This window comes from Chinchilla lanigera, unplaced genomic scaffold, assembly GCF_000276665.1.
Source record: "Chinchilla lanigera isolate Chin_1 unplaced genomic scaffold, ChiLan1.0 scaffold00063, whole genome shotgun sequence".
Taxonomy (NCBI): domain Eukaryota; kingdom Metazoa; phylum Chordata; class Mammalia; order Rodentia; family Chinchillidae; genus Chinchilla; species Chinchilla lanigera.
In genome coordinates this window covers 4,672,870-4,683,482 of record NW_004955464.1, presented here as the reverse complement: position 1 = coordinate 4,683,482, position 10,613 = coordinate 4,672,870, and the positions used below count along the sequence as shown (strand labels likewise).

The 10,613-nt window shown below is 55.1% G+C and overlaps 1 protein-coding gene across 1 annotated transcript in view; it reads left to right on the top strand.

Moving 5' to 3' along the window:
- The window catches only part of Mroh7 (maestro heat-like repeat family member 7), a 51,171-nt gene extending 41,576 nt beyond the window's left edge, over window positions 1-9,595 (top strand). Inside the window, exons 18-24 of the mRNA XM_013521762.1 lie at window positions 1,145-1,285; window positions 1,912-2,091; window positions 2,539-2,694; window positions 2,991-3,113; window positions 5,851-5,953; window positions 8,330-8,392; window positions 9,190-9,595. Of these exons, the coding sequence (XP_013377216.1) occupies window positions 1,145-1,285; window positions 1,912-2,091; window positions 2,539-2,694; window positions 2,991-3,113; window positions 5,851-5,953; window positions 8,330-8,392; window positions 9,190-9,434 (1,011 nt within the window). The 3' untranslated portion in view covers window positions 9,435-9,595. The remainder of the gene's footprint in view (window positions 1-1,144; window positions 1,286-1,911; window positions 2,092-2,538; window positions 2,695-2,990; window positions 3,114-5,850; window positions 5,954-8,329; window positions 8,393-9,189) is intronic.
- The last annotated feature ends 1,018 nt before the right edge of the window (window positions 9,596-10,613 follow it).

The following is a 10,613-nucleotide window of genomic DNA, read 5'->3' as shown; positions in this document are numbered from 1 at the left end:
TTTCTTTCTTTCTTTCTTTCTTTCTTTCTTTCTTTCTTTCCTTCTTTCTTGTTTTTTTGGTACCAGGAATTGAACACAGGAGATCTTGTGCTTGCCGGGCAGGCGCTGTGCCACTGAGCTACATTCCCAGCCCCCTGTGCTTCCTTTTCCTCACTTGTAACTTGAGGATTAGGACTTGCCTGCCTCACAGAGTGAGGGTGAGGACCATCACTCCCTGTGTCTCTCAGGCCTGGCCCAGACCCTGGGTGCAGCAGGTTCTGCTGGGTCCTGGTGTGTGCAGGACAGAGGATGGGCAGAGGGTTCATCCCCTGGCTCCCTGCCCTCCCCCTGGACAGCTGTCCCGCCTCTCCTGCAGTTCTCTCTGTCCCCAGCGCTCCCCAACTCACAGACTCAGGTGTCCACCGCGGTGTCAGTTGTCAGGCAAGGGCACACGGGAGGGGTACTGGCGAGGACGGCGCAGCAGGAGCTGAAGCCCTGCTGGCTGCAAGGCAGTGGAGGGTGCGAGGGAGGAGATGGGGGCAGTGCTGATGGTGCCATGGGGACAGGCAGGGGGCAGCCCTCAGGAGGGAAGGAACAGGGTTTCACGTGACCTGAACTCATGCCCCAGAGTGCTGAGTGCACTGCCTCTCAGAGCCCAGGCTGGGTGACAGGGGCTCAAGAAGGAACGGCTTGGTGTTTGTCCTCAAGGGAGCCCCTAGATGCCTCTAGGTGGTCAGGGCACAGGCAGGGCAGAGGGGGCGCTGGGGAAGGGGATGGGGAGGCAGAGTTCCGGCAGAGGAGCCTGGTACTTACACAGAAGGGATGCAGAGCTGGGGCCATTCAGGGAACGTGGGCAGCTTGGGTAGAAGCTGGCTGGCAGGTATATGGTGTGGGCTCCAGGGTTGGCCTGGTGTGACTGAGCCATGGGGACGAGAAGGGGCCAGGGGCCAGGCAGGAGGAGGCACATGGAGCTCTGAGGTGAGGAGAGACACTTCCGGCTGTGCCAGGAGGAGCTGGTGGGTAACAGGTGGCTCCTCCAGAAAGCTGTGTTTCCCAGGTCTGCAGCTCTGGGCAGAGGCTGAGCATGGGTTCCCCAGGGCACTCTGTGTGGAGGACAGCGGCCACCCGCCCCTTGGCTGAGCGTCATTCCTGTTTGCTCCTCCAGCTCCTCCAGATGGAGCAGGTGCGCCGGATCCCCGAGGAGTACTCTCTGGGGCGGATGGTGGAAGGCTTGGGCCACCACGACCCTGTCATGAAGGTGCTGGCCATCCGGGGCCTGATGATCCTGGCCCGCAGGTCAGAGAAGGTGAGTAGGGGAGGGCAGAGGAAAACCTGCCCAGCCAGGCCCCTGATGGAAGGAGGCAGAGCTGGGCCATCACAGTCTTTCAGACACAGGTGGTTAGAATCAGAGCCCCGTTTTGTCCAGCCTCAGTGATCCGTCTATAAAACGGATCTGTCTTCACAATCTCTATATATTTCATCCTTTTTTGAAGTTTCTAGTCCAGATCTTTCCCAGTGGCCCTAAAGTTGAATGTACAGGGGGAGCATGGTTGGCAGCAATTATTCTTATTTTATAGAACAGACAACTGAGCCCCTAGTCACTGACTGGTGCACCCTGAGCATTTATAAAAGTGCTTCATTTTTCTCTGCTCCCGGGCTCATGATGTAGACAGGATGAAGGGACGGACGTAAATGGAGTAAGCGAACTCACAGCACAGGGGGCAAGGAACCAAACAGCCCGGAGGACCCAGGCCAGGCAGGAGCCAGGAAGATAGAGGCCCCTGACAGCAGCCCAAACTTGAGCGAGGGCCTTCCAGGCAGGAGGCTGCACACCAGTGAAGGCCTGGGGTGGGAGTGGGGTCACCCTTCTCATCCTCATGAATCAGGCTGGGCAGGTAGGACGCCCCACTCCCAAGGGCTTCTGTCCCACAGACAGCCAAGGTGCAGGCCCTGCTGCCCTCCATGGTGAAGGGCCTGAAGAGCATGGATGGGGTGCTGGTGGTGGAGGCAGTCCACAGCCTCAAGACCATCTTCAAGGGAAAAGACCGGAAGCAGAGGGACAGCTCAGTCTATGTGGAGATGCTGCAGGTCCTGCTGCCACACTTCAGTGACGTAAGGAATCCCACAGGGCACTGGTGGCCTGGAGAGGGCAGAGCCAGCCCCTGGGAGGGGGTGCCTTTTTCCAAATGGCCCCTGTCTTTTTGCAATTGGTCCCTCTGGAGATTCTTTGTTCTAGTTGGCTGTCCTGGAGAGAGCTCTTCTTTTCTATGAAGTCTCCCCAGAAAAGATCTAATTAAAGCCACTTGTCCACCCAAAGGGGACACATTTTTTTAACCAGGCCCAGCAGAGGGGGGATTTCCCCAGGTGTCATGAAGGCACCTTTTAGGTTAGCAGGGGCCCTGGCTGGGGAGAATGGAGATGCCCCAGAGCCAGGCGTGGGTGAGGGGAAGGCTGGCCCCATCAGCCCTACCCAGTAGCCCTGGTTGTCCTTCGCTTCCCATCTTTGTGCCTGGAGGCCCCTCTTGGAGGAGGGGTCCCTGAGCCTCTGGTCTGCCCCAGTCAAGAGAGGATGTGCAATCCTCCTGCATCAACATGTACGGGAAGGTGGTCCAGAAGCTTCAGGCACCCTGCACGCAGGCCGTGGAGGAGCAGCTGACCAACACGTTGGTGCCGCTCCTGCTGATCATGCAGGAGGGCAACGCCAAGGTGGGCCAGGTGAGTGTGCTCAGGCACTGGGCCCTCGGCCTGCCTCCGCCCTGAGGGAGTCTCCCATTGTGGAAACCAGGTGAGGGTCACAAGCCACCCAGGCGGGTGGTTATTTATATCCCATTGGGTCTGTTTCCCAAAGACATCCACATTAACATTCCACTTCAGATTGGCTAACTTCATTTGTACATTTTCAAGGGGAGCTGATTTTCCAGAACCCAGCTTTGACCCACCTTTGGTTCTGGAATATGTTTGGGCTTCCTGGCATCCCACAGCTCTGGTGTTCTCTTCCTGTCGACCCCCAGAAGTGTGTGAAGACCCTGTTCCGCTGTTCTTGCTTCATGGCTTGGGAGTTGCCGAAGACAGCTTACAGCCGGAAGTCCTGGGACAACAGGCAGCAGGCAGTGGCCAAACTTTGCAAGTACCTTGTGAGTGCTTCCTTCTGAGTATGTGGAGGTGGGGCCGTCCTTCCCCTTCCTGCTTTCTACACCAGCATCCTGACTGGCAATTTCTACCACCCCTTCAAGTCGCTGGCTCTGGAACACTCACCTCCGTCTCTCACCTATCCCCCCTCCTCCTGTGTCCCCTCTGCACAGGCGCAGTGGACACCTCAGGTGCCTGTAGGCACTTCAAGCCGGAGTGTCCCTTGTGGACATACTTCCCTTTCAATTCTGCTGTCCCTCTGGGTCCTCAAGGCAGAACCATCCTGCACTCCTTTTTCTCCTCACCTTCCACATCTGAGCGTTCCTAAAGCTCCTGAGGATCTCTGAATCTTTCTCCATCCTCATGCCCACTGTCTTGCCCTTAGTTCAGGCCGCAGATGTCTCTTGGCTGAGCCAATGGGCACAGCCAGGCAATGGGTGTCCAGCCAGCCAATGGGTGTCCAGACTTTACTTTCATCCCCTGCAACCCACTCCCCATCCAGACCACCAAGATGGTCTTTTAAAAACACTATGAGTGGTTGGAGGTGGTGGTGCATGCCTGTAATCCCAGCACTTGAGAGGCTGAGGCAAGAGGAAGGCTGCAAGTTTGAGGCCAGCTTGGGCTACTAGTGGGTTCAAAGCCAGCCTAAACTACCTAGGGAGATCCTGTCTCAAAAGGAAAGAAAAGAAAAGGAAAGGAAAAAAAAGAAAAGAAAAGAAAAAAAGAAAGCTCATTGTGGAAGGGCATGATAGAGGAAATCTTCTCAGCTCGTGGCAGCCAGGAAGCAGGAAGGGAGTGAAGCAGCCAGAGAGAAAAGACGTGGCTGGGGACAGCATGTAGCTTTCAAAGGACACAACCCAGTGACCTACGTCTGCCAACCAAGCTCCACCTCCTATAGTGCATTCAGTCAGGAACTCATAAATGGATTGGTCCGTATTGCTGGAGTTAGCACCCCATGATATAATCACTTTCTAAAAATCTCACCTCTGAAAACATGAGCCTTTGTGGGGGGATATTTTAGAGTTAACCATAACAGTTAGAAATCTACATTTTGGGGGGGCCAGGTATGGTTTCTCATGCCTGTGATCCCAGCACTCGGAAGGCTGAGGTAGGAGGATCACCGTGAGTTCAAGGCCAGCCTGGGCTATATAGTAGAGTTCAAGGCCAGTCTGTACTACATAGTAAGGCCTTGTCTCAAAAAAAAAAAAAAAAAAAGACCAGCCTGAAATACATAGTGAGACACTATCTCTGAGCAACAAAAATAACCAAAAAAACCCCTACATTCAAAAAAAACAAAAACAAGCCAGGGATTGAACCTAGGACCTTCACACTAAGTTACATCCCCAACACTTATTTTATTTATGTAGGCAGGGTCATCTCATTTGTTAAGTTGTTTTTGAACTTGTGATCCTTCTGCCTCAGACTTCCAGAGTGCTGGGATTACAGGTGTGCCCCACCACGCCCCCTTAAGCATACCTACGTATAAGACATAATATCAATTTAGCTTATTTCATTTTAATTTCATTTATTTGAGACGGGGTTTTGCTGTGTAGTCTAGGCTGGCCTCAAACTCACAGTGAGCCTCCTGCCTCAGCCTCCTGAGTGCTGGGATTACAGGCATGCACTACCATGCCTGGCAATTTAGCTCATTTTAAACACAGTGCCTATACCTGTCGCTGTTCAGTGGCTGCTGGTGGCTTGTGGCCGCCAGCTTGTGACCTCTGTGGTAGAACTCCCTGGAGCCTCACTTTTCTTCGTCGCTCTCCACACCGTCAATGGCCTTGCTCATGTGAAGGCCCACATCTAGCCTTAGCTTGAAGAAGGCTTGGTAACCTATTGCTCATGCATTCACTCATTCATTCTTCTAACATTCTCTGGGCTCCAGCTCCAAAGCAGGCCCTGTCCAGGGAGCTGAGGATGGGCTTTGTAAAAAGGGCCCTTGTTTTGGGTGCGCTACATACACAGCCAGCAGGTGGCATAATTACAACCCGCTGTCATAGGAACCACACCAAGGACATGCAGGAACCTGCAGAAGCATGGCGGGGGGGATGGGCTCTGCGTGATGGGGATGGGCAGCTTCTGGACAGAGGTTGGAGGGGTGGGAGGACGCTCATTAGGCAGAGAGGGAAGGGCCCTTGGAACGGCACGGGTGGGGTGGCAGCCCGTCCTTGGCCCGGAGCAGTGTGTTTGAGCGGAGACAGTGGTGGGAGGGAAGGGATGTTGAATGCAGAGTATGCTGGAATCAGATTTCTCCTTACCTCCCTCAACCGCTGCTTAGCTGGACAGGTCCCACCAGCAAACCCGCCCTGACTACCGTTCTCAGATAATTTGCCCAAGATATTGTTTTGCCATGGCCCTGTCACGAATGAATGGGTGAGAAGCCCCAGTCCTGCCTGGCTCCGTGCTGCCGCCGCCCCAGTCCCAGTCGACTGCTCTGCATTCCAGTGCTCCGCCCTTCTCGGACACGGCACCCCCTGTCGTGCGGGTCACGCCGCCGTGTCCTCGCTCATCCCTAGCAGGACCTGCAGTTTGGCACTTTCCCTTCGGCAGGCAGGAACACCGCTGAAGCGCCTGCTGCAGCCAGCGCAGAGAGCATGAGGCTCAGGCCTGGGCGGAGGGAGGGCTGGGAGCCCGAGACATCCAGGAGGCGGGGCCAGGACTGGTCACCACGCCCAGCTTCGCGGAGGGTGGGAAATGAGTCCCTCGGAGGGCCCAGCACTGTGGGGTCTGTCTTTGCCCCAGGTGAACACCCACCGGGACAGCGCCTTGACATTCCTCCGCCAGGTCCTGGAGTACGCCAAGAACCCGCGGGCCTCCCTCCGGAAGTCCTCAGTCGTGTTCATAGGTAACTTGCCCTGGCCTCTCCAGTCCTGCCGCCAGGGCCCTGCCTACTCTTCCCCGCTGACTCCCTGCTGCCGGCCCTTCTGGCCGGCCCGGGCCTGGGCAGATGCTTCCCTCAGTTGCCGCTTTCCCTGCAGCACCCATGACCCGGGTCCAGGCCCTGCAAGAGCCAGGGCAAAGCCCCCCCGCGCCGGAGAATAGCAGGGGGGCCACGCATGGGGGCCACATGGTAGGGTGGGGAGCCAAATACAGACTCAGCTCTGTGACGCCCTTTCTGTGTGACCCCAACTGGGCCTCAGTTTCCTCATCTGCAAGATGGGGATCAACTCCTATTTCATACATAAATTGAGAACATTTTTTCTCAAGTTTTTATATTTACTAGTGCACATTCGCAGTACCTAATGATCACATTCATCTTGGGGAGGAGGTACATGGACATAACACATCTTAATTCTTTTCATGTCCCTTTCTACTCCTGAGAATATTTTTTAAAATGTGTGTTAGTCACCTTCATTATTTTCTTTCCAGTAATCCCATTTCCTCCCTTTCTAGGCAAAAAAGTAGCAAATAAAAAAAATAGCTGGGTGTGATGGCACATCGCTGTAATGCTAGCACTCAGGAGGCTGAGGCGGGAGGATTGCTGCAAGTTTGAGGCCAGCATGTGCTACATAGTGAGCCCCTATCTCAGAAAGAAAAACAAATAGCAGATCCCCTTGCCCTGAATCCCCCAGGACACTTCTGATTGCAGGCTGGCTGTGCCTTCTCCTTTCTACTCTCCCTGCCCCCAGTGAGCCACATTCCTACACATGATGGGAAACTGCTCTACCGCTAAGCTACAACCCCAGCCCAACCACATCCCTTCCCAAGGGCCAGGAGGCCTGGCTGCAGACAGGCTAGACATGACACTTCCAGCACTCTCCCTCAGTTTGCTTGCAGTTTTTCACCCACCCACCCATCCACCGATCGATACCTGACTCGTGTCAAGCTAGAGACAGGAAGAGCCCTTCTGGAAATGATACTGATGCGGGGGTGGGTTGGGGTGAGGGCTGAGGTGGCTGTTAACATGATCCCTGCTTGGACAGAGGGCATCCCCAGAATTCGGGGGCTGCTCAGTAGAGGCTGCTTCTGTGGAGTGATGTCTGCTTCCTCACTGCTGATTTCTTTAAATCTTTTCCCCAATAACCACTCCTAAACCTGCCAGAGTTCGACACCCTGTGCCAGGGCCTGGCTGTGAAGGGAGCCCGGTGCAGGCAGCAGGCAGCTCCCACCACTGTGCAGGGCTGTGTAGCTTCTTCTTCTTTTTTTTTTTTTAATCTTTTTATTCATTCTTTTTTTTTTGGTACTGGCAGTCAGACTCAGGACCTCGCACTTGCCAAGCAGGTGCCTGTGCTACTGAGCTATATCCTCAGCCCATTTTTGTCTTTTTGAGACAGGATCTCGCTATGCAGTTCAGGCTGGCCTTGAGCTCACTTTGTAGCCCAGGTTGGTCTCAAAACTCAAACGATCCTCCTACCTCAGCCTCCCGAGTGCTGGGATTATAGGCGTGCACCACCACACCCGGCTGTGTGTAGCCTCTTTTTAGTCACACATCTTTTGTGAGAGTCTGAAGAAAGCGGTGAACACTTTTCTTAGAAAAATGGGTGTATGTGTGTAATTTGTAATTTTAGGATCCTTGGAGAATTTCCCTCCCACTTTCACCCCCCCAAGGGGATCTAGCGTTTAAAGGCTCCTGGTCTGGCAGGAGATAAAGATTCATAAATCACAGATATAACCCAGTACAGCCTCGAGAGAGGACTCAGGTGCTCTGGGAACCTGGATGGGCAGCTCACCTAGCTGGGGGCTGGGGAGGAAGGACTTTGTGCATGAGCCACTTGCTAAGCAGAATGCGATGGACAAACAGAGACGTGTCCAAAGAGACCCAAGGGAAGGGCCTTTTGAGAGGGGTCAGGCACGGCCCATCTGTGGGCTGCAGGCACCGCGGGAGCCAGGGCCCAGGCTGGGAGCAGGTCCCTGACCCACGCGGCTGACCCAGCACCACCAGGGCTCACTAGCAGCCAGACTCCCTGGAGATGTGGGCGGCAGAGGGGCCCTTCCCATGTCACGGATGAGGAAAGCAGGGCCTGGCCTATGGTGGCACCCCCTCAGACAGCTGTGCCTGGGGCCCTGGCTCTGCCCTGGTGCCATCCCTGCCCATGGCACCAGCTGCCTTCTCTGAGGACCCCCTTGGGGAATCTGCCCCAGGTCCAAATGAAGTTCCCCTGCTGTGTCATCCTGCAGGGCTGTGGGAGGACAGGGACAGCTTCCCTGAGGTCTGGTCTGAGGGTGGGTGGGTGGGATGGAGGCAGGAGCTGCGAGCCCTTACCTCCTGGGTTATGCTCAGGGTCCCTGGTGCCCTGCATGGAGAACATAATGACGGAAGACTGGCGGAATGAAGTGAAAGCTGGTGAGTTGCCTGCCCTGGGCTGGTGGGATTTCTGGGGGCAGGGAGACCACGTGTAGATCATAGTGGATGACGGGAAGGGAAGGGACATGGCCCAAGAGGAGGTATTCAGTGAAGTTCAGTTGCAGGCCTTAATCTGGGGTGAGGACGGTGTGAGGTACTGTGGGATGAGTAAGGAGAGCACACAGCCCATCCTTGGGAACTGACAGTCCCATTAAAGAAATGGGTCTCAAAGCTGAGGTCAGGCCAGGTGTGGTGGCACAGAAGGATCAACATGAGTTCAAGGCCAGCCTGGGCAACATAGTTCCAGGATACCCTGAACTGCCTAGCAAGACCCGTCTCATAAAACCAGCAGCCCCCTCAAACAAGCAAAAAAACCAAGGCCAGAAGCTATGTAGTACAGGGTGAGTAGTTTAGACTTTTGGTTTTTTAGAGACAGGATCCCTCTCATTTTGTAGTATAGGCTGGTCTTGAACTCACTATGTAGCTCTAGCTGGCCTCAAACTGCTGCAGTCTTCCTGCCTCAGCCTCCAGAGTGCTGGGATTGCAGGCATGCACCACACACCCAGCAAGTAGTTTAGACTTTTAAGAGAGCACAGTTTATTTTGTAGTGGGGGAAGCAGGTGGGAGTATGGTGTTAGGCAGGGGCAAGCCAGGAAGGCTTCCTAGAGGAGGCAGGTTTGAAAGATGTAAAGAAAGGGCCAGGAGGAAAGTGAGCCGCGGGGATGCTGACAGAGGACGCATAAGCCAAGGTGTGGAAATGCGGGCTTAATGAGTGGCCTTTCTTCCCCATGACACAGCTCTGGAAGACCTGAGACGTGACCCGGAGGCATTTGTGTGCATCTGTGCGGCCCAGGCCCAGGACCATATCTTGGCCAGCTGCCGGCGGCACTCCTGGCCGCTGCCACGTGGGGACTCACTGGTGTGTGGCCCAGTCATCTCGCACTGCTGGACCCCCAGCTCTGAGGACCGGCCCACCTCGCACAAACGGCGCTTCTGGATCACACAGGCCCTGGGCTCCTGGAAAATGGCCTTGAAGCAATGACATCCGGCCCGCACTCCTGACTCACCATAAATGTCCCATATGGGTGTGCTCAGCACTTCCTCTTGGGATGGGCGGAGTTCTGCGCGGCCACACTGTGTGCAGTGAAGCTGAGGGGAGTGTGGCCCTCCCTTGTTGACTACACTGGAGTTCACTGAGGTGCACAGGCTGTTTTGTCTACTTTGTGTAACTGGGGATGCCAAGGCTCAGAAAGGTAAAGTGGCCTGCCCAAGATCACACAGTCAGTCTGCTGACATCTCAGTTTCCCTCTTTCCACACACAAGAGCAAAAGGAGGTAATGATTTGTCTTTTTGAGACAGGGTCTCACTATGCAGTTCAGGCTGGCCTTGAGCTCACTTTGTAGCCCAGGCTGGTCTTGAATTTGCAGTGATCCTCCTGCCTCAGCCTCCTGAGTGCTGGGATTACATGTGTGCACCACCATGCCCAGCCAAGAGGTGATGATTTGGATGGCCCTTGGGGAAAGGAGAAGGAAAGTGGAGCCTCTTCCCACCCCATGACATCATGCACATCCCAGAACCCTGATGTGTGAGCCTCACCCGTAGGCCTTTGCCCAACAATGGGCCACCACTGATCCAGCAGTAACTGGTGAGCTCCTAACCTAGCCAGGCCTGCTCTGGGTGCCAGGGGGACAGACCTGAACAGGATCCAGCCCCAGGCCTTGGGCAGTGGCAACAGACTGAGGCAGTGCCTCTTAAGCAAGGGTGCTCTTGACCCCAGGGAATATTTCATGGTGCCTGGAGACTTCTCCAATTGCTTCCCCTTGAGGGTAGCGATGCTATTAACAACTACTCCACAGAGGCCAGGGAGGCTGGTAAACACCCTGCAATGCCAGGCCCACCCCACAGCAGGGCCATCTGCCCAAATCATCAGAAGACCTACAGCTGAGTTTTGGCTTAATGGAAGTATCAGGGACATTAAAGACACCAAAGGCACAGATGGCCAGGGGGCTTGTGAGGTGCAGAGGAGATGTGCAGGCCAGCTGCAGTGTCACTGTTTCAGAGTAGGCTGCCCAGAGAACAGACCCCGAGGGCTTGGAAAGATGACCATATGCTGGGCTTGCATGTAGGGCCGTGGATCAACTGCAGATCTCTAGGGCCGTGGAGTCTGGTGAGTGGGGACTGGAGGGGAGGGCCATAGTGCTTAGGCCTCAGCGCTGCATTG